A 22,093-nucleotide genomic window follows, 5' to 3' on the forward strand; every position below is an offset into this window, starting at 1 on the left:
TCTCCTTGGAGCTCATCAGACAGGGCCTCCCCTATGACAGCCGCCTGCCTGGTTGGAGAACACAGAAGACTCAAGTCCCTCTCCAGACTTCCAACAAGTTATTCGGGGCAAGAGAAGATCGCAGGAACGAATCCTGAGAACACAAAGCGGCAGTGAGACGGCTCCTAGCCCTTCCGTGTTCTCTACAGAATTCCACTGGCAGAGGGGTTATTTGGGGCCACGTGCTCCACAGAGGCCCTGGCACATTCCATGCATTGACCACAATCAGAGAGAAAGAAAAGGCATGCTTGCTGTTATTTTTAATTCCTTCCTCAATGCCTTCCAAAATTCTTCAGCAGAGGGTTTATCCACTAAACTTGTACCAACAACCAGCCAGTGGTATCCTCCGGGACTCTAAAACGGAACAGGGGAGCAGGAAAGGTCAGCTCACAGGAGGAGTCTCTTGCTCCTGGCCATTAAATGTCGTCTGGGTTGCGCTGGGCCTGAGAGCATCTCCTGGGTTTTGCAGGGACACAGCCGGGAGAGGATGCAGACATTCTAGAGCCGGGTGAATGCCTCACCATCTCCTCGCAGCCACCCCCGCTCTGACCTCTAACCTCTATTCCTGTTGCTGGAGAGCAGCCATCCGCACAGCCAAACATTCCCTAACTCCTGCTCCAGTTAAGAAAGCTCTAGCGCTAACTTCACTGTGTTAGATTATTTCTGAGGCCTCATCCGGCTTTCGGATATCATGTTGCCAACTTGCTGCCTGACCTCAGGCAAAGTCACTTCACCTGGACCAGGAGCAAATAGCTCAGTCCCTGACCCTTTAGCAGTAACATACGAACCGGCTGATCTAATCCTCCCGTTACCTAGTCAGGTATCATTAGCCACTGGCACGGAGGCAGGGTGACTTAGGGTTACTATTTGCCCAGGTTTGGCTGGACGTTCCAGGCTTATGCTCACCTTCTGGCCATAATTAATAATCGCACTGCTCCTTTTCACTCTTAGAAGTGTCCTGGTCGGTTCAATGAATTCGAGCATCACCGTAGGTTCTAGAAGGGCTAGAGACTCCAAGGCAAGTCCAGAGAGGAGTCCATCTCTCATCATGGGACCTGGAGCAAATTACTGACACAATTTCACTGACCTTCTTATGAGGCTGAAAACGGTAATAATGGTATAGCCTCTTCCGGGGAGCCCTGGGGCAGGCAACCAGGGTCAGGAACCAGAGACTGGAGTTCAGATTCCTGTTCAGCCGCTGACCCCTCAAAGCCTCAGGCTCCTCCTCTGTGAACATGAGTAACTCAACCTTCTTAGAGTAGTACAGATGGGTAACAAAAACCAACTAGTCAATCAGTGGCCCATGCTAGCGTCTGGTATACAGTCAGCACTCACTTCATGCTGTCTCACGCCCAGGTGAGAGGGCTCAGGTGACCGGCCACGGGTCCACAAAGCTGACAAGCTGGCACAGCGAGCCTAAGATTCTGGTACCAGGCCCCAGAGCATGCGCGCCCTGAGTTCATATTCCTATTGAATTTTGAGCATCGTGTATAATTTTTCTCTAATGCCTTTGTGAAAATCTGGGTGTAAACTCAGAAGCCTTAATCCATCTCTGTCAGAAAGGGTTTTTAGCAACACTACAGAGCTGTGCTTCATAAAGAAATAGCAGGTGACACTGTAATATTTTCCAGTCTGCAAAGTGCTTTGAATGCATAGCTCATCCAAATGTTTATTTATTGAGAGAGAGAGAGAGAGAGAGAGTACATGAGCAGGGGAAGGGGCAGAGAGAGAGAGGGAGAGAGAAAATTCCAAACAGGCTCCACACTCAGTGCGGAGCCCGACGCAGGGTTCCGTCTCATGACTGCAAGATCATGACCTGAGCCAAAAATCAAGAGTCAGACGCTTAACCGACTGAGCCACCCAGGAGCCCTAAATGCATAGCTCATTTAACCAAATAAGTTCAATAATCCTACTAAGGGAGGTATTATTGTCCCCATTTTACAGGTGAGGAAAGAAGGATCAAAGAAGCTAGGTGACCTGTCCACGTCACTGAAGCAGCAGGTGGGGAGCAGGGATTTGAACGTGGATCTCCTGAACATAAATCCAGAGCTCTCCGCTGCCGTGCACTGTCCCTTCAGAAGCAGGTCTCTAGCAGTGTTCTCAAAAATGGCCCAAGAACCACAGTTCAAAGCTTTATCTTCTGAAAATGTGTAAGCTTAAACAGACAACAACAGCAACAAAAAGCCGACTCTAACCAGATAAGGGAAGTTGTACCCAATCTCTAAATGGCCATGATATCTGCTTGCTCCGGGTGCTAAATGAACAACACTGACTTAAATAAACTATGTTGCTCTCTTGTTAAGGAACAGAATCTGTTTTTAATACACTCAGGACATTCTGTAAGTCTGCAGGACAGAACTGAGGCATTCTTGCCGACTGCAGTGCGGTCGGGGAGTGGAAGGCTTGCTGGCCTAGATGATCATCAATGAAGAAATTAAAAACACTGTCCGGAGACATTCCACCTAAGGCCGTGCGCCAGGCACAGGGTAGGCCAAGGGGGAGGCCGAGATCTGGTCTCGAGGCCTTCGCTTGGAGAGACCAGGCATCACTCCACTCACTTTCCCAAGGAATCCATGGCAAGAGGCGGGCATGACTCACCAGCTAATTACCTGAACACTTGGGCTCCCAGAGCCCTCCTGGCTGTACAACTAGTCTTCTCTCCTGACGGTGAACAAAACACTATTCTCACCCTGGTCCAGACATAGCCTAAAGCTGTCCACATGGTGGTGTAAGGGATTATGACTCTGACCTGGATAACTCAGGCAGAAAACCTGCTGTTACTGGCCATGGGGGTGGGGGAGGAAATGGAGCCCGAACCCCGCAGTGGCTTTGGCCACGCCATGCCCCTACTTGAAAATCCCTGAGGCGCTCAAAGAGCAATGTCCAAATGCCTCGCCTGGCCTACCGAAGCCTTCCCTGGTTCCTCTCCGGCCACTCCTTCCTCCATGCCCTGGCCACCCCGGAATGTTCTGCCTGACCCAGACACCTCCATGCCCTGGCCACTCCGGAATGTCCTGCCGGCCCCAGACACCAGGTCCTTGCATGCTCCGTCTGGCCAGTGCTCCAGGCAGCCTTCGCCCCACGCCCATGCTCTGTCCATCCGTAAGGTCCCGCCGGAGCACCACCTCCTCTGTGAAGCCTGCTGCCTTCCCGAGGAAGAGAGCTGCTCCTCCTCAGGGCTCCCAAATCAACACTTGTTTGACCTTTACTAGAGTGTCTGTCCCCTGAGCCCGCCACAACTGTGGTCGCTGTGACCCTTTTTTGCCTCTGCGCAGTTCAGAGGCACCTGACCTCTACATCTCTATATCCCCTGAGGCCCCACACAAAGTCAGTGCCCAGTAAGCATACCCAACAACAAATGCATTAGCAGGTGTCAAACTCTAGCTCCACTTGTAAGACGGGCAGCTGCAACACGTTATCACCTCCTCCCTGATCTGTAATTTGTTCCCATCCGGGTTCAAGGTGAGGGAAATCAATCCCTGTGAAAGTCTCCACAGTCTTGTCCATACAGTGGTGCACCTAGGCGGGGCCTCCATCGTGGCTTGACAATAGAGAGGGGGTGGCTAGAAACAAGCTAGCTCCACCCCTGGTAGGTCCCAAGCAGAGGACATGTGAAGGCCCACATGCCGTATGTCACGTTCAAGAGATGGAAATCAGTGCAACTGATGAATGGAATATATTCTATCTTCCTTACCTTGACAAACACTTTAACACAAGGTGGAAGGACGGGTGGGCATTTAGAGCTCTCTGGACTCTTGGTTTCACATTGGGATGCAGACATTCAGGGAGAACTGGGCCCAAGTGCCAGCCCCCCGCCCCCCACCTGGTGCCATCACACACTCAGAGGGGCTCGATGCACACCCATACAGACACCCACGAGCGTGAATTCCATCCAGCCTGTCTATCCCCCTGCCCTGCCTTGTCAGCCCTCAGGCCCATGGGGGCACACACGTCCATGGAAGATGCAGTATACCCTTTCCTGGGCAGATGGACCTGGAAGAGGCCCACACAGAACCTGAAAGCAGTCTCGAGACCACTGGGGCAGGGAACTGAAGGTCGGGACTCATGGCTCAGTCTGGAAGGAGGAGGTGCAAGCTCTAGATGGGCCATCCCTTGGCCCTGGGGCTCTGCCCCATGAGAAGAAGTACACCCAGAAGGAGGGTCAAAGCCCAGCCGTGCAGGCACGAGTCCTCCTGTGCCTATCCAAGGGCAGCCCAGGGTGCCACCACCCACACCCCTGTTGTTTCAGAGCCACGAGTTTCTGGTGCCGACCATCCTTACTTGACGGCCACGCTGACTGGTGAGGTGGGGCTTCCAACCGGAACTGCTTCCCAACCGGGGCTCAGAAAAACACCAGCAACAATAAACACCACGCACTTCCACGCACTTACGGGCAGGCTATCGGTGACAAGTGCATGAGTCACAGCACTTCTTCTTCAGGAGCTTACCCATCCCCCGCCCCAGGAGCACTGATTCATCAAAGTATGTTTTCAATACTATTATTTTTAGTCAGCGAAACAATTTTTTTAAATGACAATAAAGAAGGGGAGGGGGGAGGTCCCCTGCTGGAACTGATGGATGCCATCAGTCAAATAGCCCCCTCAAAAGGGAAAAAGGAGTGTTTGCTGAGCACCTACTATGTGCTGGGAGCTGCAAATATTGGCCAAGGGCTTGGTCTCTCTTATCTCATTTGGGTTGATTTATGGCAGTCCCAACCCCACTTTACGGATAAGGAAACGGGTTCAATAAACTGAGGCAGAGGTTCCCAAGGCTGCCGCAGAGTTAGCAACTGGCATACTCCAATCCAAGTTTGTCAGACTCCAGCGCCCTTTGCTCTTTCTTCATTACCATGCTTTTCCTGTCCACCCACACCCTCCCCCCTGCTCCTCAGGTAATATTTTAAGAACCTGCTTGGTTAGAAATAAATGGTTACACACAAAACTTAAACGGATAGCAGAGCAGGCTAACTCACCCTGCCCTCCCAGGCACACAGAGAAATAAGGCTCCCCTTGAGTCTGAATCCAGTAAGGGGAAGAGAGACTTTACAACGGGAAAGATTTGAAGTGAAAGGAAAAACCCAATTTCCATCATCCGTGCCTGCTTTCAGCCACTTGCAACTACTCAAAAAGTCCTTTCTGGATCCATTACTCCACATTTGGGCTAAGCCCAGAGGTGATTTTTTAAGGAAAAAATGCCTTTTGGCATTTTTGAGCTGTGACAGCGTAAAAACAGACCTTTAAAAAACACACACCCAAAAAGCATCACTATTTTCAAGAGTCCAGTCTAAAGGAAAAAGAAAAAAAAAATGGTGGCACCTTAGCGCTACAACTTGGCTTAGCAGTTGGTGATGCAATACTTACTTAGCAGCAGAAGCAGCCAGATTTATAACCCTGTAGGTTTCAAAGGTAAACCCTTACACAGTGGTTCTTAAAGCGGTACTCCAGTCCCAAACTCCCAGCAAAGCATTAGAGGAGAAACTTGCCCCCTATAAGCCTGGAGAGCCACGTGACACAGAAAAAGTACTGTTTCAGGAGAAACTCCCTTTTCATCTCTTAGCTGGGGGGTTAAACTCATAACCTCCACGCTGCCAAACAAAAGGCACGAGCTTTCGAAATCCAGCATAGTCTTTCTTTATATAGATGCTTGAAAATAAATAAAGGAAGCTTCCTGGGTAAGCTCTGACATATGAGCAAACATTTTCCACAGGTATCCTTTATAATGCCTACCTCTTACATTTAACCATTTTTAGGCGTCTGTGGTCATTAGTTTAAGTAAACTTCCTGCTCCGAGAAGAGCCAAAAATAGCAACAAAAGAAGAAAAATTGCTCGTGGCATCTCAAGACACACAGCCTTCACATCTTTCTCGTAGAATTCAGCTATTTTTATATTCCTTTGTAGTTAAATTTCACTGATTTAGACTCACAGGGTAAGGGAGAGGCAGGGAGGAGAGAAGGGTAACATAACTAAAATTAAAGACTGGATTATAGTTTTATTACCTTCATTTATGTAAATTAATTGGCACTAGATTGATGGGGCCTTAGGACATTAATAATTAAGAAAGACCTATGATATATCGTTCAACTGAATGCATGCAAATAGGAGCTTCTAAAATGCTTGCATTTTAGAGTTAGAAAGGCCCTCCAGTAAGGTTTAGCTCCCCTATTTTCCAACAGAGAACATCTGAGGCCCAGAGATGTTAAGCGATTTGCCTCAGGTCACACAGCTAATCAGAAACAGAGCTAAGTCTAGAAACCTACCCAGGTCTGCTGACTCCTGCGTCCAAAATGACCCCAAAAACCTTGTTTATAATAAATTTTTCTTTGACAGTATTCATGGGGAGAAAAAGCCTGCTCAACAAACTTCAGCCTAGTCCAGAATTAGGCGAACTTCTTAATTAATAGGCTTCTATGGTGTTTTCATTTTCAACTGAGTCTCTCTGTCAAAACATTCTGCAGTAGTATGCACTGTGGCAGGCTGCTGTTTACAGCAGAGGCCTCAGATAATCAACAGCAGAGAGTGTGACTTGTGCTACAGATTTGTTATTTCTAAAATAGTTAATTAAATCAAAACAAAGAATAATGTTACACGCGCATGCACACACACACACACACACACACACGCACACACACACGCAAATTGCCCTTGTCGAGACTCAATAAACTGTAAAGTTTGAGGGATTTGGCTCTCTGGCATCAAGAAAACAGTATTTTACAAATTTAACTCCTGGGAACACTTAACAGCATTATTACAACTCCGGAGAACCCATGTTGGCAGCCAGTGGACTAGAAGACGTAAGAGGGCAGGTGTGGTGTCTGTCTCATTCACGATTTCCTCCCGGCCATCTAGCACAGGATTTGGCCCCAGGTAGGCACAAGGAAGGAGAGCATAAAAATGAACCGGACAAGTCCTCTGGGGATCTGTGTTCTAAAACTTGGCATAGAGTAAAATTAGAAACCAAATTTCTGTAGGGTGGCGTTAATACGGCAATTTCCAACTGTTTCCAGGAACCACCGTGCCTGAAAGTGGACAGACTGAAGGCTCCAAGGCCAGGAACCTCTCAGCGGTTACTAGATGATTCCCCACCCTCCTTGGGGAGGAGCTAGGACCATCTAACACCTCAGCAACCATTCCTGTCTGCAGAAGGTGGTAAACCACCCAGTCCCAGGCTGCCTTCGGGAGCAACCTTTCTGGGCACTCGTCTTCCCAGCCAACTAATACGAGCAGATGTGGATTTGGGGAAGGGGGCGGAGTTGATATATGTTTTTAACAGGTCAATTCACCAAAGGAGACAAGGACAAAAGTTAATTAGGACTAATCGTGAGCCTTGTTGATTGCGAAAGCTGCATCCACGTTACACAATTTAACAGCACATATAGGAAGCTGGGGGAGAAGTGGATAAAGAAGGTGGGAGAACAAGGTAGTGGAAATAAAGTCTCATTTCAACTTTTAAAACCAGCGCTGCTTGGTCCTGTTTATTTCATAGAGAAGCTCACACAAAACAATGGCTGTATTGTGCATTCAATGGCATTAAAATCCCCTAATAAATTAACAAGTGAAAATTAATGGTCGCTCAGTCCATTAAATCATGTTAATTTTATTTCCATTAAAATAATACAGCAATTACAAGTTTACATTACTAAACCAATATTTATTTTTCAAAAACTCATTTTAATTGGGTTCCTGATGTGATAAGCTTGAGCCACATTCTGTCATTTTCACCAGCTTCTGGCATTTCTCATTAGAACGAAATGACTACTGTATTTGCGGACTTTTTTCCATTATTAAAATTGTCATTTGAAACTTGATGTCCTTGCAAAGACTTTTAAAAATACGCTATTCAAAGCTCTTACGTCCACGCAGAAACCCGGGCGTATAGGATTTATTTCAGCAAGTGTTAACCAGAGACAGAGAACGCTAGGTCCCACCAAAATTCTGAAATTCCAAGTATCCACGATCATCTCCAAGTTATCCAGTTTTTATTGACCCTGTTATGTTCTAAGCTAGTATGTCTAAAGTCACTCACTGTTCTCACGGAGGAAACCTGAATTTCAGGTTTGCAATACTAAATGATGTTTTACTTCAAAGGGAGAAAGCTGTACACTGGAATAAATACTGCACAAAGGTCCCTGGCCCTTCGGTGCATGCTACGAGGTACCATATTTACAACAGGACTCCGTTTAATAAAAGGCAGAAGATAAAGATGTCCTGATTCTTGCAGGCAGGTATCACCATGTACCTGATCACGCTGTCGTTCAGAAACTTCCTTTGGATAATAACTCCTGCCCTCGTTTTGATTTTCCACCTTACAGGGAGCCCTCCCTCCTCTCCCCCACCTCCTCCCACAGAATTAACAGTCTGTCCCCATGTCTCTGGGCGCTTTGTACATCCCCAGGCTGCAGTCCATTTCCTGTATCTTTGGCCAAGTCTATCTTCCAGTCTAGACAGGGAGCTCCTTGAGAACCGGTGCCCTGCCTTGCTCAGTGTAGAAGGTATTTAATAAATGAGTGAATAATTTAGTAATGAACAAATGATAGACACAGGAGGCTAAAACATAATACTTGTATCTGTCAAACGCTCTGGTTTACAAAACATCCCTGAAGGCCTTATATCATCCTGATTTTACAGGTGTAGATGTGAAGGATCTGAGACATTAAAGTGAACTCCTAAACCCGTCCAGATATTACAATGGCAAGGTCCAGGACTTGAATTTTGTGCTCTTTCTGGCGAACACAGATGGCTGCCATTATTGTGTTTTCTGACAGTGACTTCTAACAGTATTTAAAAGACATATTATAGTCCCCACCTCCACCCTGAAATCACTCCATACTAGAACTCATTTTTTCTTCTGATCGGTGGGAATAAAAAAGAGATAGTGGTTAGACGTGCAAATAATGCCTTATGAATGTCTCCCTTACTGAAATAGAAGCTGCTTACAGGCAGGGGCCGTCTCAAATTTATCTCTGCATCCTCTCCCATTGCCTGCAATATTGACACAGACCTGGGAGGGGGCCAGTCATTATCAATGAATCCACAAAATCCAACCCTGTAACATTTGATTAGGAACTCGGAGCCAGGGGCTGTCGGTAACATGAATTGGCCCAAACATTTAACTCCTGGGTGCAAGCAGCAAGTTCCAAGATTCCAAACGTCAAGGCAACATCCAGTGGCTCCTGGGTTCAGCCGGAGCTCTGAGCCAGCCCCCAGAGTCAGCTACGCACGGTCTGTGGGCCCCTCTTCTTCCCGGCCCCTGTATGTCATTCCCTTAATCAAGGTTAACGAGAGAAAGGAGAGCCGATGGACCACCTCCCTGGCAGCCAGAAGTGGGCTTGCTTCCAACAGGCGATACCAGAATGGTGCTCTGAGCAGCAGCGAGAGGGGTGGGTGGACAGGAGACCAAGAAGCCACTCCTGCAGCCTTGGTAAAGGTCTGTCCCCAGACGTCTGAGAAAGGAACCTTAAAGATGACTATCTTTTTCCTCTCTCCCTAGGGTGAGAGTAGCCTGGTGAAGTCCAGGTGGCTAACAGGAGGAGGCCATGTTAGAAGAACGGATTCACAGAGAAAGGGGAGACGGGTATGTGTCAGACCTGGTGTTGGGTTCAATTCCCCCATTTTCCTCTGGACATCGACACAAGAAAGTGCTTTGACATAAGAAAGCCTAAATTCCTTTCCAAACGAACCAGACTTTAAGCTTGGTCCAGCTCCCAGCAACTGGACCAAGGCACAGATCCCATCGGTGAGAGCAGTCATTCTTAAGTGTGCCTGGCTCCTTATTACTGACATAACAGGCACACACCTTCTCTACTTTGCGGTGGTAAATGCGAGGACTCCACTCTTATCATCTGCCAGGAAGATGCCTACTGCTTTACTCAGAGACTCAAGCAGGTGACAAGTAAGATGCTGTTACACAACTTGTCTAAGTTCTGCCCATCCTGCCAGACCTCAGAGTATCCTGATAGCCTCTCTGCTGATGTATCTAAATCAAGCTCTTACCACTTCCTTGGCACTGGTCTCTTTTACACGCCTGGTATCAGTAAGCCTGTGTCGCTCCAGCTCTCCTGACCACTGAGACAGGTTAGAGCTGGCGTAATAACATAAGCAAGCATGCCGTCTGGAAGATCCTAGGATACAGCTGTAATTGCCAAAGGTTGCTGTTGCTGATTGTGACTATACATTAGCCAAAACACTCTCGTCAAATCTCCTTAGACTGAGGTCTTCTGAAACCCCAGGGTAGCTTTAGGCGCCCACTGCCCAACACCCACCCCCCCACACACACACATCATGGGATAACGAGGTTAAACATTTCCCTTGGCCAACTTTCCAAAGCCCTAGTTATGAAAGGTAGCATAGAGAGCGTGGACAATTCGACAAACACCACCACACTCTCTGGGGCTGAGCAGACGTGCTGATATCACTGACGTGGAGGCCAGCTAGCCACCTCCCCCAAGACGTGGCCTTTAGTTTTCTGCCCACGACCAAAACAGTGGCAGCTGTTGCCAAGGGAGACAAGGTGACCCAGAGGCGTGGGCACAGAATCCAGGGATGAAAATCCATTTTGTCTGGGTCCGCCCAACCAACTGGGTTTCCCTGAGAAGAGACTAAAAACAAAATCTACCTTCGTATAGGCCCTTGCCAAGGCAGGTAGAAGATGCCCAGCTCCTAAGAGAGTCAGGAGAAGGCCAGGGGCAAGTCAGCTTTAACTCTCAGAAACATCCAGAGCTTTCCTTCGCCTCAGGCGGTGGAGGACTTTGGAAGAGGAAAAGGCAGGCCATAGCTATGCCTCCCCAGAGGGTGAACCAGGGGAAGCAAGGGCTATCCTCCAACCAGTCGCCAGTCATTAGCAACTTTACCAACAAAGATCCACAGCCGCCCCCACCCCAACCTAACAGTGCTCTGGCATTCAGCAAAGAATGTATTCAGAACCTTCAAAGTACAGAGCAGCTCCTGATGGGAAAAGGAGCACATTCGATCCGAGTCCCAAGTCCACTGGGCCAAATCTCTTCCCCTCCCTCCCTCCTCCAAAGTTTTCTCAACTTTAAAAAGGAGGTAAACCTGAAGTCTGACTGCCCTTGCTATTTTCCAGGAGTTTCTTTCTTTCTTGATCTCATTAAAACCATGTGAAAGTGCTTTGTAAACTGTAAAATACTTCACGCGGCTGCTCATTTTATAACTGATGCCTTTTTTTTTTTTTCCTTCTGCTTCAAGGCATAAAGCACTTGTCCTCAATGCACCCAGACAGGTAAGGTGGCAGGTTTTGCATTCACCCCTCCCCGGGGGGGGAGGAGAAGTACACTCATTCACCCCCCCCCACCCCCCACACACACACCAGAAGGAATAAAGCAGAATTAGGAACCAGAGCTGGGACCAAAACCCAAGGCCCACGACCCCATCCCGTCACACCAACTCCTCTGAAGTGGATTCTGGCTCCTGATCACACACCCAGAACGCACTTCCCAGAAAACACACCGCCTTCCCTCCCCCTGTATTGACTGGATCCACCCAGTTAAAAAAATATATATTACTTTTTAAGCCAGCACTCCCACCATATGTGGTATTTATTTCCAGAGGAGGCCCGTTCTGGGCTCCTGTGGACAGATGTGGCTTTGTGCCTGCCTCACACGGCTGGCAGGCCTTGTACAGCTGCCCCAAGCAGGTGGCCAAGGATGCAGTCCACTCGTGGCCCAGGAGGAAGGACAACGATCTCTGTGGGGCTCAAGCCCTGGGGACCCTCTACTCATTCCTCTGCAGCCTGGGACCCCCAAGGACATCCCGCCCCCACGCACACACACTCCCTTGGTGCAGAATCAGACTTTAAAGGGAGCCTAGAGGGACAGACAGGAGGCTCAGGTGACCCCCGCTTCCCCCCCCCACCCCCCTCCCCACCACACACCCGAATTCCCAGCCGGGGGCGGCTAAGCTAAGAGAGGGCCCTGGGGAGTGGAGAGAAGTCACTGACCCCTTCTATCAGCCATCTGTGAGCTCTCGCCTGACCTAGCTAGCGCGCTGCGGAGGAGAAAGGAGGTCCGGCCAGATGGCAAAGCGCTTGGGGAAGGAGGGCTCTGCAGGAATGCGAGGGCCCATTTGAGGAGGCCCACTTTGGGGTGCGTTTCGTTATCTGATCAGCTCGAAGCTCCCTCTCTCCTACATCAACCCGCAATCTCGGGCTGAAAGCAGGGCAAATAATCCTTTGGAGGAGGGGGAGGAGAGACGACCCTAACCTCTGCCACTTGTCTCTCATTTGAAAGCCCTGCGCTGCAACGAAAGTGCGTGTGTGCAGAGGGGGGCGGGAGACTGGCACAACCGAGTCTAAAAATACTCGATAAAAATGCTAATCCCGAAGGCAAAGAGAGAACGAAGAAGGAATCTGTCAATCACGAGGCTCCCGCTCCTCACCCACAGCCCCAGCTGTACGGACTGCATTCCTGTTGCGGAGGAAAGAAGTGGGGGGACAGGACTGAAGAAAAGAAAGGGAGAGACACCACCACCTCCACGAGCGCGGGCCGCGGGGGCGGGAGGCGGCGGCGGAGGAGGGGCTCCGGCCCGCGGAGCTGAACAAAGCGGGCCTCAACTTCTAGCCCGGAGCTCCCGGGAGTGGGGGGCGGCCAATTCCAGCAGCAACCCCCTTTCCGGAAGGTGAAAAGCGACTGGAAGTGAGAGTGCCCCGCGGAAGCCCCACGCTCTGAATTTTTGCAAATCCAGAGAAGGTTTTGTTTGGGGTCCCCTCCAGCCTCTTCCGGACCGCGATCCCCACTGCCCCCCCCCCCTTACACACACCCACATACACGCACACACACACCCTCCCGCTCCAACCCCACCCGGCCCTGCCGCGTCAGGGGGCTGGGCGGGCGCGCCCCCCGGGTCGCTGGGGCCCCCCACCTGGGGATGGTGATGCACTTGGTGTTGACGTTCTGCGTGGTGATGGCCTTCTCCAGTTCGTCCAGCTGCCCGGTCTTCTTGAGCTTCTTGACCAAACTCTTGACCGCCTTCTCGCACCACTTCTCCTCCTGCCCGTTCTGCTCGCCCTTCTTCCAGCCCAGCAGGCGCTTCACGATCGGGGGGGTGAAGGGCAGGATGGACGACATGGCTGGGGAGGGCGCGCGGGCGGCGAGGGGCGCCCCCGGCGGGGCTGGGCGCGGCGGGGCTCCGGAGGCGCAGAGGGGAGCTCGGCCGCCCAAACTTCGCCTCAACTCTCGGCGAACTTGCCCGCGCTCCGGGCCGGGCCGCGGCGCTGCAGCCAGCGGGGCTCGGCGCGCGGCCCTGCGCCCCGAGCGGCTCCCGCGGCGGGAAGAAGGGCGGCGGGGAGGGCGGGCGGACGACTGCGGCGCCGGGTCGGGAAGGCCCCGAACGCGGGGCGGAGGCGGCGGCCGCGAGACTCGGAGTGGCAGAAGAAAGTTTGGGTTTCCGCACGGGGTAGCTGTTTGGGTGCCGCCTCCAGGAAGGAAAGTCCAACCCCCAGCCAAACTTTGCTCGCCTCGCTCGCTTTGATGCGCAGATCCCTCCGCCTCGGCAGCCTCGCCTCCCCGCTCCCCTCCTCCTTCCCGGCTCGCTCGCTCGCTCGCTGGGCCGGCCCGGGGCGTGCGCCGCGCTCCCGCTCCCGCTCCCGCTCCCGCCCGCTCCCAGTCTGTGTTTCATGCAAATCCGCGTGCAGCCTCCTTTCCAAGCGCTGTCACCGCCCCCTCGCCGCCGCCGGGGCTCCCCGCCTCCTCCCCCGCGCCCCGCCGCCTCCTCCCCCGGGCGCCTTGCCCACCCCCAGCCTCCGGGAGGGCGCCCGGCCTTCCCCCGCTCGGCGCAGAGCACGCCCACGTGGGCGACCGCGGCCGGCGGCGGCCCTGGCTGGTGCGCGCGGGACCCCGCGCGGCCCCGACCTCAAGTCCGGCGGGCGCCGGGAGGAAGTCGTGGGAACGGAGCGGCGAGAGGGGAGGGCTGGGCTCCTGCCGTGGCGTCCACTCTCGGCACCCACACTCGGGAAGCGCGGCTGCAGTGGCGGGCCGGAGGGGGTTAGATTGGCAGCGAGTGAGCGCCGGCCGGAGGCTGGCGGGGCACCCCTGGGGGCACCCCGGTCGGAGGAAGGGCGCGCGGAAGGTTGAGGCCCAGGAAGTCGGGGCGCGCACTTGGACGCGTGCGCGCTGATCCCGGGAAGGGGCCTTGGCGGCGCCGGCGACCCGGGAGCTGTTTTTTTAAAATTCTCTCATCGGTGAGATCACACCGGCCGAGAGCCCCGAGCCTGTGTGCGTGCGAAGGAGGGATTTGGGATTGGGGCGGAGGGGGGAGGGGTGTGCTCTCAGAAGTGGAGATTTGGGGATCCCAAAGACTCCCTGGACAACAGCCAGAGCCAGGGGTCCCTTGGGCCTTGTGAATCAGGTTCCGGGCAGAAAAGGGGCCTCAAAGACATCTGTTGAGTTCAGGAAGGAATGAATGGGGGCGCTTTAGAATTTATCCTGGGGGAGGGGAGATTACATTACTGCGTGGTTGCAATCTGATGATGCAAAAAAAAAAAAAAAAAAAAAATCCGAAATTCGACGCCCCCAAAACTAACTGGGACAGAGCTTTGTTTACAAAGCTGTGAACTCGCAAAAAGGGGGAGTACTCGGGAGGTTTGTGTTAAGCAAAGAAACACCGGGATACTGGGGGAGCCCGGGGCTTTTCTCGCCACCGGCAGAATTCGGGGGCTTCCAAGCGCAACACCCGCCCCCACCACCGGCAGCTGCTTTCTGGAGTCACCTCGACCCTCGGGGTGTTTATCCTGCTGCCCCTCCCCTGCCAGGCCTCTAGCCCGATGTCTAAGTTCTTTGTTTGTTTTTAACAGCAGGAAACCCCCCTGGTGAGAAAGACGTTATCCGCTAGCGGGTGGGGAGTTACAAAGCCCTGTGAGGTGTGGCCCAATCCACAAAATCGGCCCAGAAGCTGCAGGGGTCCCTGCCGTTGAAGAGAATGGCCTCCCACAGGCCTGTCAGCTGCTGCTGCAAAGGGCTGTGCTCTTCACACTCGCCTCCTAACTCCCCTGCCACTCGCCGCTGAGAACCCCTGAACCCCAGTTGGGGCTTTCCCTTTCCCCCTAGTCCTCCTCGAGTAACCTGCAGCCACTGTAGTATCCGGTTGCACTCCCTTTTCCCCAGCCCTCATCAAAAAAGCAAAGGAAAGAGCAATCGATGGCTTTCTTCAGGCCAGGTAACGCAAATGGTGCCCTCTTATTTAATCCTCGTAATGGCCTTCCAGGTGGCTGTCCCGTGCCTCCCTCGTCCGGATGCGGCGCCTGCGGCACAGAGACGTTTACAATACTTACTCAGGATTCCAGGCGGCCCCGCTGGAATTTGAACCCCAGGCTCTGTGAGGCCAAAGTCCACATTCTTGCCTTTGCGTTCAGCTAACTGCCTTGCAGGGTCCTGGAAGACAAAGATGACATCCCTGATAGAGCTCTTTGCAAAACAAAAGTTCTTTACCTAGGTGCACCATTGTAGCAGGACAAGGAATGTTTGCTGGCGCACTCAACAGGGCTCCCACCAGCTTTCCTCTGGACCTCGGGCGGTAGCCACGGGAATCTAGTATGAAAAGCTTTGCAAGCAGTCAAGTGCTGCGAGGGGATGGAATCCACATCTTGGGGCCCTGCTGGTGCAGGGTGGTGTGCGGGTTAAGCGAGAACAGCTCCTCGGTGTTACAGCCCTCCTCTTCATTTCTGGGCAGACGGAAAAGGAAGCCACAGGCCCCTATCCTCAGCCTAGAGACGCAGCGAGGCAAGGAAGTGTGTGCCTGGGAGAAAGGGCCCCTGCAGTCACCGTCTCTTCGGAGAACATTAATCTTAACCTCAACATCAACTCATGCAGCTGGGACTGTGGAGGGGCAGATAGAGGACCTCCAGGTCCATCCGTGACTTGATCTGACTTTTTACCCTGGCTCCCTCCCTCCCTTCACTTCGCTGAGCATCTCTCAGCTGTAAGAATGGAGCAAACAGCTGTTACTCTGCAAACACGATGAGTCTAGAAAGAGCTCTCCTGCAACGCAAGCCTCTTGTTCTGCGCAAGCAGAAGCCACGTCTGGTGGAGGGAGGCGACGGGCACCACGGAAGCAAGGAGCCAGAGATCTGAGAAGTAAATGAAGTGGAAGGGCCTGGGGGGTACCTAGCCCTGTAACATCACGGCATGGGAAAAACCCCTCTTTCAGCCCTCCCATTTTCCCGAAGGGGAGGAAATGACTAGTCAGCAGCTAGTGTGGCTGACCCATGCTTTCGTGCCCTTCCTTCGCATGCCATCATCCGTGTGACAGGGACAGCTGTGCGTGCAGAAAAACAGTGCTGGGACCCACATGTGAGGCCAGCAAGTGCCGTTTCTGGGGCTAGTCCTCTCTCCTCTGGGCTTAGTCTCTCCACAAGAAGAACTGAGGGGCTAAGCCCAGTTTCAACCGAGCAGTGAGGAGAGCTGAGTGATAGATGCTTCCCACCGCTTAAGAGGACCCTGCACGCTCCTTTGACTTTGGGCGGTGAATGGGTGGGCGGCTCCGGATGGATAGGAGCTCTGTTCTGGCGCCTGGTCTCCTGGGGCCCAGCCAGGCCAGCTTTTGCAGAGGTTGTCCTTGGAAGGGAAACATTAGCCCAGTTAATTTTTCATCACCGTAAGCGCAAAGTTCAAGAGAGGTGGGATGGGGCCGGAGGCAGCAACGCTGTTTCCCTGGGAATAGCCAGTCCTATCAGGAATGGCCTCACAATGGACTTGCCAAAGGGTTTTCATCTATTTGGAGTGGCTCCCAGGTGGAACCCTGGAAAGAGACAAACGCATGACTTCAATTCTGATTGTTTTTCCATTAGCTAAAGAGTGTTTAATCCACAAGTGGTACATCTGGAAAGAGCTTTGACATTGTTCTGCTTTCACTTCACACAGACATCAAGTGACATGTGGTGAAGGGAGGTGATTGGCAGTCTGGACAGAAGTCAGGATCTAGGCAGGCCTAGAACTCTCCTCGGAGTGCCCTCACCTGAGAGAGAGCGCCTCTGTCTGTAGCGGTGGGCGGCACCTTATACCTGTGAGCTCTCCCATGGCGCCAGACAGAGCTGGGGTAAATTTCTAGCTCTCCCACTTCCAGCTCTGTGATTGTGGGCAAGTCCCTTAACTATCGGTATGTCAGTTTCCTCTTCCATATAATGGAAATAATAATCATATCCGCCGCTTAGGGCTGCTGGAAGGAATCAAATAACCCATGTGGAGAGCTTGTCACAAGCACATAGTATGTTCCCAATATACATGGATACGGTTGATGCTTACCACAGCCTACTATGCAGAAGTTAGAAGCAGTAAGTTCTGCATACACAAAGCAAACAGAGGACTCTTAAAAAAACAGTTCCAAGTGAAAATAGTAACACAGAGTAATGTGTTACATAAGTAAGTAATGCTACTTATGTAAAAGATTACACATGCACAAAACAACTGTGTGCATTGTGAAAGGTGTCTTAAGCAAGATGATATACATTGAAACGCTTCACACTGATTAGTATGGGTATTATTTTAAAACATCCGCACACACATACACAAAATAACAAGTGTCTGAGAAGATGAGACATTGTAGCCCTTGTGCATGGCTGATGGGAATGCAGAATGATGCAGCCACTGTGGTAAATGGTATGGTGGTTCCTTAAAAAAAAAAAAAATTAAACAAAGAAATACCCCTTGATCAAGCACTTTCACTTCTGGGTTTATACTCAGAGGGAGAAAAATCAGGGACTCAGGTATTTGTACACCCACATTTATAGCAGCGCTATTCGTGATAGCCAAAAGGTGGAGGCAATTCTGGTATCTACTAATGGAAGAAGGGATAAACAAAACGTGGCATATACATGCAATAGAATATCATTCAGCCTGAGCAAGGAAGGAAATCCTGTCCGATGCTACTGTGTGGATGAATCTTGAAGACATTGTGCTAAGTGAAATAAGCAAATCACCAAAGGACAAACTCTGTCCGATTCCATTTATACAAGGTACCTGAAATAGTCAAATTCATAGAGATAGAAAGGATGGTGGTTGCCAGGGGCTAGGGAGAAGGAAGAATAGGGGACTCGTGTGTTACGGGTACAGAGTATCAGATGGGGAAGATGGAGAGAGGGTTCTGGAGATGGATGGTGGTGATGGTCGTACAATAATGTGAATCTGCTTCATGCCACAAAACCGCGCATTTGAAAATAGCAAAAATGGTCATTTTTAGTTAGGTACATTTTACCACAATAAAAGGCATATACAGGGAAACATTTTGAGGGTGGACATATGGGAACGGGGGATGAGGCTAAAGGGGAAAATCTATGAATTTGTGCATTTGTAGTGATGAAGTGCGGGGTAATGAGGAGTGTGATTAACCTCACCCTCTGTTCCAGAGCTGAAGTCATACAGTGCTCAATCCATGGTAGTCAATATACTAATTCATTGTTCTCTAGTTTGCTCATAAGGTAGAGCCTTTGGTTTCCGGAACCTTCCAGCCTCTAGTGATCGTATCTCACATTGGGAGAACCCAGCCAAAAATATTTAAAATGTCCCACTTTGCGGCACCTGGGTGGCTCTGTCGGTTAAGTGTCCGAATTCCGCTCAGGTCATGATCTCACAGTTTGTGGGTTTGAGCCCCGCATCGGGCTCTGTGCTTACAGCCCAGAGCCTAGAGCCTGCTTCGGATTCTGTGTCTCCTTCTCTCTGTGCACCACCACCCCCCTACCCCCCCCCCCCCCGCTTGTGCTCTGTCTCTCTCTCTCTCTCAAAAATAAATAAACACACACAAAAATAAAAAACAAAATGTCCCACCTCATGGCAACCCCGTAGGAACACAAAGACTCCAGTTTTGCACCATCTGACAGCTTAGGGAACTGAGGGTCAGGGGACTAATACCATTTGTGGGTCTGCTCTTTGCCAGGCTCTGGGCCCCGGACCTCAAGGATAGGGTCTTGTTTGAAGTTCTCACAGTTGCCACAAGATGGTTGTCACTGTGGCCACTTCCTAGAGCAGGGACCACAGAAACCCAGGGAATTCAGCTGCAGTCACCCAAAGTGGACAGCTAACCCTAGACTGCCAGCCCAGCACGGGTTCTTCTGTCCCTGGAGCCCGCTAGCAGGCTTCCTGGTGGTGTTGAGGACAGAGCATCCCTGGGAGAGGACACTATCCCTAAAGGAGCTCGAGCATAGGCGCTAAGGAAGGTACTGAGAGGGACCAGGTCTGACTTGGGGAGCTATGGGGACAAGACATTGGACTTAGGGTGAGGTGTGGCCACCTGCAGCTGTGTGCACACCGAGGTGTGGGTCCAGGACTGCAGGGGCGGGGGGAGAGGAAGGGTCTTCGGGCAGGTGGTAGGAGCCCACGGCAGGGTTCACAGAGCTATTCTGAGATCTGCATGAGCTCCTTGCCAGCATTCAGAACTTGTAGGAGTTGGGGGCTAAGAGAGAATCCCAATAGGCACATGGGTGTGTATTGGGGGGGGGGTGGCTTGACCGTTGTGTATATGCTGATATGTTGGTCAGTCTGTATATGCAGGTGTTGTTGAGATTCTCGTGTGTGTGTGTGTGTGTGTGCGTGTGTGAGATGTCTATGCCCATGCCTCTGAGATCTGTCTGGTTTGAATCACATTATTTCACAGAGTCCAGCCTTACATGTGTAAGTGAAACAGGTATATGTTTTGTGTGTTTTCTCCCAAGGCCCATGTGTTTTTGTGTTTGCATCTTACATGCCTGTATGTTTGTAGAGGTCACTGTGTTTGCCCTTTCTTATTTTCTGGGATAATAAGAGTCACAAACAGAGCCTTGGCTCAGGCCCAGGCTCTCCTCCAGTCCAGGGTTCAGTTTATAATGTGAACCTAAAAAATGCTAGTTAGAAAATTGTTGGCTCATTATAATTGCATTTATTTATTTTTTTTTAAATCTTTTTAATGTTTATTTTTGAGAGAGAGTGAGACAGAGCATGAGCAGGGGAGGGCCAGAGAGAGGGAGACAAAGAATCTGAAGCAGGCTCCAGGCTCTGAGCTGTCAGCACAGAGCCTGACAAGGGGCACGAACCCATGAACCATGAGAACATGACCTGAGCCAAAGTCAGACGCCTAACCGACTGAACCACCCAGGCGCCCCTAACTGCATTTACTTTTAAAAGCACACACACATACAGAGAGCCACCAAAGAGTGGTATGCCAAAATGAAAATGTAGTTCTACAAAGGCAATGAGATCATATCCCTTTAAATTATTCTTAATATATTGGCATGCTATTTTTAGTTTTGTTTTCTTAATGTGTATTTGTTTTTGAGAGAGAGAGAGGCACAGAGAGAGGGAGACACAGAATAAGAAACAGGCTCCAGGCTCCAAGCTGTCAGCACGGAGCCTGACGTGGGGCTCGAACTCATGAACTGTGAGATCGTGACCTGAGCCGAAGTCGGACACTTAATCAACTGAGCCACCCAGGCACCCCGGCATGCTATTTTTATATTAAAAATGAATAGAATATACCATATCACAGTTATACCTCAATTTGTAAAAAGATTTATAAATTTTTTCATGTTTATTTATTTTGGAGAGAGAGAGAAAGAGAATGGGGGAGGCAGAGAGAGAGGGAGACACAGACTCTGAAGCAGGTTCCAGGCTCAGCTGTCAGCACAGACCCCGATGCGGGGCTTGAACCCACGAACGGGGAGATCATGACCTGAGCCAAAGTCAGACACTCAACAGACTGAGCCACCCAGGCGCCCCTTAAAAGGATTTAAAGGAGAGAAAGAAAACGATGTGTAGGATGAAAGTGGAGTCAGCTGTCTTCAGTGTGACGACCGTAGGTTCTGGAAAGTGGAAAGGAACCCGAAGGTGGGGCTTCAGATTCCCTGTCGGGTCTGAGACAGCTGCTCATGCTCCAGGGGGCCCGTCACTCCTTCTGTGTAGTCAGGCCCTGGGTATGTGAGAGGAGCAGACTCCTTACCACTCAAAACAACACACACACCTAGGGTACTCTGCATCTTGTATACAACTCAGCATCTGAAAACAAACATCCTGTGGTTGACTCAGACTTTGAAGGAATGAAATAGAACTGAAGGAAATAAGGAAAAGCTGTCCCTCTCCCAAGAGATTCACCCTCACTGGAAGGAGGGATAGATGAATTTGGTTGTGTGCTTTGTTACAGAAACAAAATGTTTTCATTGCAGGGAAATCTTTCAAAGTTTGTAATGACATCAGTAATGAAGGCTGTCTGCAATAAAAAGAAAGCAGGGAGGGGCGCCTGGGTGGCTGAGCCGGTTAAGCGTCTGACTTCGGCTCAGGTCACGATCTCATGGTTCGTGGGTTCGAGTTCTGCATCGGGCTCTGTGCTGACAGCTCAGAGCCTGGAGCCTGCTTCAGATTCTGTGTCTCCCTCTCTCTCTGCCCCTCCCCTCTTCTCTCTCGCTCTCTTTCAAAAACAAATAAACATAAAAAGAAATAAAAAAGAAATAAAGCAGTGAGGTACTTACTGATCCACGCTATGGCATGATGACTTTGAAAACATAATGCTAAGTGAAAGAACAAGTTGCAAAAGGCCACATGCTGCATGATTCCCTTTCTGTGAAATGCCCAGAATAGGCCAATATGCAGAGACACGAAGTGGATTACTGGCTGCCAGGGGGTGGCGGTGGGGGAGGGGCCCAGAGTTTCCTTCTAGGGTAGTGGAAGTGGTCTAAAATGCGAGCAAGGTGCAGGGCGCCTGGGTGGCTCAGTCGGTTAAGCATCCGACTTCAGCTCAGGTCACGATCTCACGGTCCGTGAGTTCGAGCCCCACATCAGGCTCTGGGCTGATGGCTCAGAGCCTGGAGCCTTCCTTCAATTCTGTGTCTCCCTCTCTCTCTGCCCCTCCCCCGTTCATGCTCTGTCTCTCTCTGTCTCAAAAATAAATAAACGTTAAAAAAAATTAAAAAAAAAATAAAATCGAGCAAGGTGATGGTTGCACAAGTCTCGGAATATACTGAACACCAGCGAATTGTTCATTTTGAAATGGGTGCATCGTACGATATGCGCGCTTTATCTCCGCAAAGATGCTTTTAAAAATAGCACTAAGGGCTACTAAGGTCTTACAAGTGCTGGGCCCCATTCTA

General features: G+C 50.9%; 1 protein-coding gene across 2 annotated transcripts in view; it reads right to left on the minus strand.

Annotated features, from left to right (window-relative positions):
• Positions 1-13,240, minus strand: part of SMAD3 (SMAD family member 3) — a 119,601-nt gene extending 106,361 nt beyond the window's left edge. For both annotated transcript variants that reach the window (XR_014137797.1, XM_078448768.2), the window contains exon 1: positions 12,913-13,240. Coding sequence is in view for 1 of the 2 variants with exons in the window: in XM_078448768.2 (XP_078304894.1) it covers positions 12,913-13,118 (206 nt within the window). In the remaining variant the exon portion in view is untranslated. The remainder of the gene's footprint in view (positions 1-12,912) is intronic.
• Between the last annotated feature and the right edge of the window lie 8,853 nt (positions 13,241-22,093).

This window comes from Panthera onca, chromosome B3 (genome assembly GCF_046562875.1).
Source record: "Panthera onca isolate mPanOnc1 chromosome B3, mPanOnc1 haplotype 2, whole genome shotgun sequence".
Taxonomy (NCBI): Eukaryota; Metazoa; Chordata; class Mammalia; order Carnivora; family Felidae; genus Panthera; species Panthera onca.